The sequence below is a fragment of the Guillardia theta genome (genome assembly GCF_000315625.1).
Source record: "Guillardia theta CCMP2712 unplaced genomic scaffold GUITHscaffold_92, whole genome shotgun sequence".
Taxonomy (NCBI): domain Eukaryota; class Cryptophyceae; order Pyrenomonadales; family Geminigeraceae; genus Guillardia; species Guillardia theta.
Genome location: NW_005434582.1, coordinates 277,888 through 282,494, shown reverse-complemented (window position 1 = coordinate 282,494; position 4,607 = coordinate 277,888). Strand labels below are relative to the sequence as shown.

General features: G+C 57.3%; 2 protein-coding genes across 2 annotated transcripts in view; one reads left to right on the top strand and one right to left on the bottom strand.

The window, feature by feature from the left end:
• GUITHDRAFT_97194 (translation initiation factor 2, beta subunit) overlaps positions 1–1,309 on the top strand; it is a 2,142-nt gene extending 833 nt beyond the window's left edge. The window contains exons 2-7 of the mRNA XM_005824639.1: positions 66–168; positions 318–451; positions 591–835; positions 891–945; positions 1,038–1,087; positions 1,171–1,309. Coding sequence (XP_005824696.1) covers positions 99–168; positions 318–451; positions 591–835; positions 891–945; positions 1,038–1,087; positions 1,171–1,201 — 585 coding nt within the window. The 5' untranslated portion in view covers positions 66–98 and the 3' untranslated portion in view covers positions 1,202–1,309. The remainder of the gene's footprint in view (positions 1–65; positions 169–317; positions 452–590; positions 836–890; positions 946–1,037; positions 1,088–1,170) is intronic.
• Positions 1,296–4,307, bottom strand: GUITHDRAFT_116192 (hypothetical protein; the record flags this gene model as incomplete). The annotated part of the gene is made up of 7 exons (XM_005824638.1): positions 1,296–1,333; positions 1,708–2,272; positions 2,519–2,686; positions 2,849–2,931; positions 3,014–3,587; positions 3,784–4,090; positions 4,177–4,307. 7 exons carry the CDS (start codon positions 4,305–4,307, stop codon positions 1,296–1,298), a joined length of 1,866 nt encoding a protein of 621 aa, XP_005824695.1.
• Between the last annotated feature and the right edge of the window lie 300 nt (positions 4,308–4,607).

Here is a 4,607-nt window from a genome sequence, read left to right as displayed (position 1 = left end):
GTGGGTAGCGCTGCTAGGAGAGCAAGGCAACTCCTGCTGCAAGATTTTGAATTTGGTGGCTGCAGGTAACCGATGACGTGGAGGATCTCGACCTCGGCATGGACAAGAAGAAGAAGAAGACCAAGAAGCCTAAGGATGATGAGGAAGATGGAGCGAAGAGTGGCGCTGGTGGGGAAAACACTGCATCCTCCCTCCCTCCCTCCCTCCCCTCCCTCCCTCCCCCACTCCCTCCCTCCCTCCCTCCCTCCCTCCCTCCCTCCTCTTCATCTTTTCCTACCTCCCGTGGTTCTGTTTACCTGTCTGAACCCGTGGGTCAGTCTCGGACCCCAAGGACAAGGGCCCCAACGACATCTACCCCTATGCCGAGATCCTTCAGCGAGTGTACGACGCCATCTCAGAGAAGAACCCCGAGCTGATGGGCGGAAAGAAATTCACCATGATCCCTCCTCAGGTATGAAGAATAGCGCAGAGGAGGGAGGGAGGGAGGGAGGGAGGGAGGGAGGGAGGGAGGGAGGAGACGCAGACGGGGAGGGGAGCTTGAAAGAGGGATAGGAGGGGAGGGAGATGGGCAGATGACGGGGCGTGTTCAGGTGGCTCGTGAAGGCTCGAAGAAGACTGTATTTGTCAACTTCAAGGAGATGGCAAAGAAGATGCACAGGACCATGGAGCATGTCATGTCCTACTTCAACGCTGAGTTGGGCGTGCCCTGCTCGCTTGACCCCGAAGGCAAGCTGACCTTCAAGGGTCGCTTCACGCCCAAGCAGATCGAGTCGGTAGTCAGGAAGTACATGCTTGCCTACGTGCAGTGCCAGATGTGCAAGAACTACGACTCCCAGTAAGAGAGAAGAGAGCGAGGAGGTGGGGAGGGATTAAAGTGACATTTATGGCAGGCTCGTGAAGGACAGCATGACACGTCTGACGTTCCTCGAGTGCAACCGCTGTGGGGTAAGAGGGGGAGGAGGAGGAGGCAGAAGGGAAGGGATGGAGAGGGGCATCAGATGCAGGAGGAGGAGAGCGGGAGACTGACGAGTGAGCAGGCGAGAATGTCTGTGCAGAACGTGGAGAAAGGCTTCCATGCTACTAACAGGTGCGATGAAAAGGGAGGAGGAGGAGGTGGTGGTGGTGGTGGTTGTGGTGGTTCAGGACGTGGTCTGATTGTTGAACGCGTAGGGCGGATCGTAAGGCTGCAAAGAACGCATAAGCTCTCAACCAGCCAGCTTATCTCGCAAGCTCAGGAAGAAGGAGGAGGAAGGAGAAGACTGAGTTTGTGTTCCCCTGTATTTTCCACAATATCATCACTGCCAATCGCTTTCTGCGTGCGACTTGAGTATGCCTGACACTCTTACACATCGAAATGTCTGTCTTGCCATCGCTGACCCGCCCTCTCACCTCCTCCTGCTCCACCATCACCTCCTGCTCCTCCTGCTCCTGCTCCTCCTCCTCCTCCTCCTCCTCCTCCTCCTCCTCTGCCTCCACCTTGTAACTGGATAGTAGACAATTCGATGCTTCTGCTATTGGACAGGAGCAGAGGAGCTGCTTCAATCCTTTGCTGCGCTTGACGTTGTTTCTCTTCTCTTGCTCGATCGGATAGACGTGTTGCTGGAGGAGCTGCTGGAGGAGAGCTGTGGGGAGTCACTTTCAGCTTCTCTTCCTTCCTCGCCTCCTCGCCGGTGGAACTTCGCCTGTTCTCAAACCTTCTGCTCTCACCGTTCTCCTTGATCTTCTCTTCCCTCCTCCCCCCGGCGATCCCTAGAGCTGCTTCCATGCGCTCCATCCGACTAGAGATGTCCTGCAGGAGGTGGAGGACGTCGGGAGTGGGGCAGGAGGAGGAAGGAGGAGCAGGGGCGATCTTGTCTCTTGCGAGGATCCACTTGAGGACGGAGAGGGTCGCCTGCTTGTAGCTCTCGCTGTTGAGCTGCGCGCGGTTGAGGTTGCGGAGGGCGAAGAGCTCGAGCTGCTCGAGCATGAGGCTCTCGAACTCCTGCAGGTTGATCTCCTCCTCCTCCTCCTTCCCGTGCCGCCTCGTCAGCTCCTCCCAGTCCTCTTGCGTGAAGTAGAGGCCGCGGAGGAGGAGGGCGAGACCATCCTGCATCTCCTTGAAGGTGATGGCGCCTGACATGTCGCGGTCCAGGCGGTTGTAGAGGGCGGCGATGATGGAGCGAAGGTGCTCGGAGGAACGAAAGTCAGACAGAAACTCGCAAAGAGGATCGAGGAAGTGAGTCTCGTAGAGAGGAGAATGCTCGGCCTCCTTCCTGGCATCGGCCTCCCGTACCTGCCGCAGGCGTCACGCGAAATTGGGGAGGTTGCGAGGGAAGGGAAGTCGACGAGGAGAGAGAAGAGAGAAGGAAGGGGGGAGGAGAGGGAGAGAAGGTGAGATAGGGAGGGGAGGAGGTGGAAGAGAAGGAAAAGAGGACAAGGAGGAGGACAAGGAGGAGGACAAGGAGGAGTAGGAGAAGGAAGAGAAGGAGGAGAAGGAGAAGGAAGAGGATCAGGAGGGAAAGAATTCGCGGGGACTGACGTTTGTCATGGTGGTGAGAAATTCGTCGAGGAGGACGGCTACGACGATGTTGATGAGGACAATACTCGAGAGAACGATGTAGGAGACGAAGAAAACAGCGACGACCGCGCGCTGGTGCGAAAGGAGAGGACGAGCGATGGATTCAGCCCAAGAGTCTCCCGTGCAGACCTGGGAGAAGCGAGCCATGAGGATGAGAAAAGTGGCAGGAGAGGCAGCGGGATATGCAGGAGGAGGAGCAGGAGGCAAGGAGAACGAGGAGAGGAGGATATGCAAGAGGTGTAAGAGGTGTAGGAGGAGGAGGAGGAGGAGGAGGAGGAGGTCGGCGACTACCTGGAACATGGTGAAAAGGGCAGATGAGAACTTGCCGAAGTGCTGGTCGTCAACAGGGCCGAAGAGATTCACCGCTAGCGTAGCTGAATATGCTCAGGTCAGGCAGCCAATGGCGAGGGAGGGAGGGAGGGAGGGAGGGAGGGAGGGAGGAGAAGGAGGGACCACCGTAGATGCAGGTGACGAGTCCTAGGAGGAGGAAGCTGTTGGCAACTGGGATGGTGGAGGCGATGGTGGCTTCTACGATGGCGCGGAGGGAGCGGAAGGACTTGAGTACCTTGACGGCCCTGAGGATGCGGATGATGCGGAGGGGATAGAGAGCAGGGACGCTGTCAGCGAAGGTGCCGAACCAGCTGCCAATAACGACGAGGAGGTCGAAGACGTGCCAGGGGTCTTGGAAGAATTCGGAGAAGAGGAAGGCGGCGAGGGAGACGAGGAGCTCGGCGGTGAAGAGGACTGTGAAGACGAGGTCCATGGCGGTGAAGAAGATGTTAAGGATGCTGCCGGGCTCCGGGTTGAGCTCAGCGGCAGCGACGGCGAGGATGAAGCTGAGGAGGATGACGAAAGCGAAGAGCAGCTGGAACGTCTTGTTGTTCGCCAGCCTCTTCGCTCCTGTCTTGACCTTCTGATGCCACCAGGTCCTCCCTCTCCTCTCCTCTAACTCCTTGGCCTTGCTCACTACTCCCTTCAATTTCTGCACGAGCTGCTGGCACTTGATCTCATCCTCCATTCGGAAGCGATACTGAGAAAACTGTTACACTCCTCCTCCTCCCCACCCCTTCCTCCTCCTCCTCCTCCTCCTCCTCCTCCTCCTTCTCCCTTCTCCTCGTCCTCGTCCTCGTCCTCGTCCTTGTCCTTGTCCTTGTCCTTGTCCTTGTCCTTGTCCTTGTCCTTTTTCTCCTCCTCGCCTTTCTCCAAGCAACGTTTCCTCCTCTCACCTTTCTCCCCGAGTTGTATCCCTCGGGCACAGTCTTGATATCCAGCATCGCGGACTTCTCTCGCATCTGCCCGCCCTCTCCCTGAGCCAACTCCAGCTCTTGCAAGTTGTTGGTGCGCAAGGAAGTGAGGGAGGAGAGCACCGGCCGTTCTCCTGCCTTGATCTCCCCCTTGTCCTTTGAGTTGCTTACCACGTCTGCGATCTCATGTAAAGGAATCCGATCAATCTCATGCTCCCCGTGCGGCCTCGCGAGGATCAGGAGCTCCGCCGTTCCCACGCACAGAACCTCTCGCCAAACAGGATTGCCCCTGTGCAGAAAGCTCGTCACTGTCACCCCTCTTCATCTCCTTCTCACATCCTCCCTCTCCTCCTCCTCCTCCTCTTTCCCACTCACCCGTATGAAACCTCTTTCTCCGCGATGACCTCAAACAACCGATCTGACTTGGGAGGGAGAGGATTGATGAGATCGTCATCCTCCCTCCTCGCTGTTGCATTCCGATGTCGGTTCAACACGATCGCCGCCATCCTCCTCACTGCTGTGATGCTTATCACTCCTCCTCTGCGACTGTTGGACCCAACTGCGACAGAGCAACACAGATCTCAGATTTCCAACGCAATTTCCTCTCCTCCCCTCCTCTGTTTGATCCTCAGCATGAATTTTCTTCTTTTCTTCTTTTCTCTCCTTTTTTTCCCCTGCCGTTCCTCCCCCATTCGCTTCTGGACTTCCCTGCCACCCCCGCCCCCCGCCCCCCGCACACTCGCTCACGCTCCCCCTCGCGCCCTCTCTCTCTCTCTCTCTCTCTCTCTCTCTCTCTCTCTCTCTCT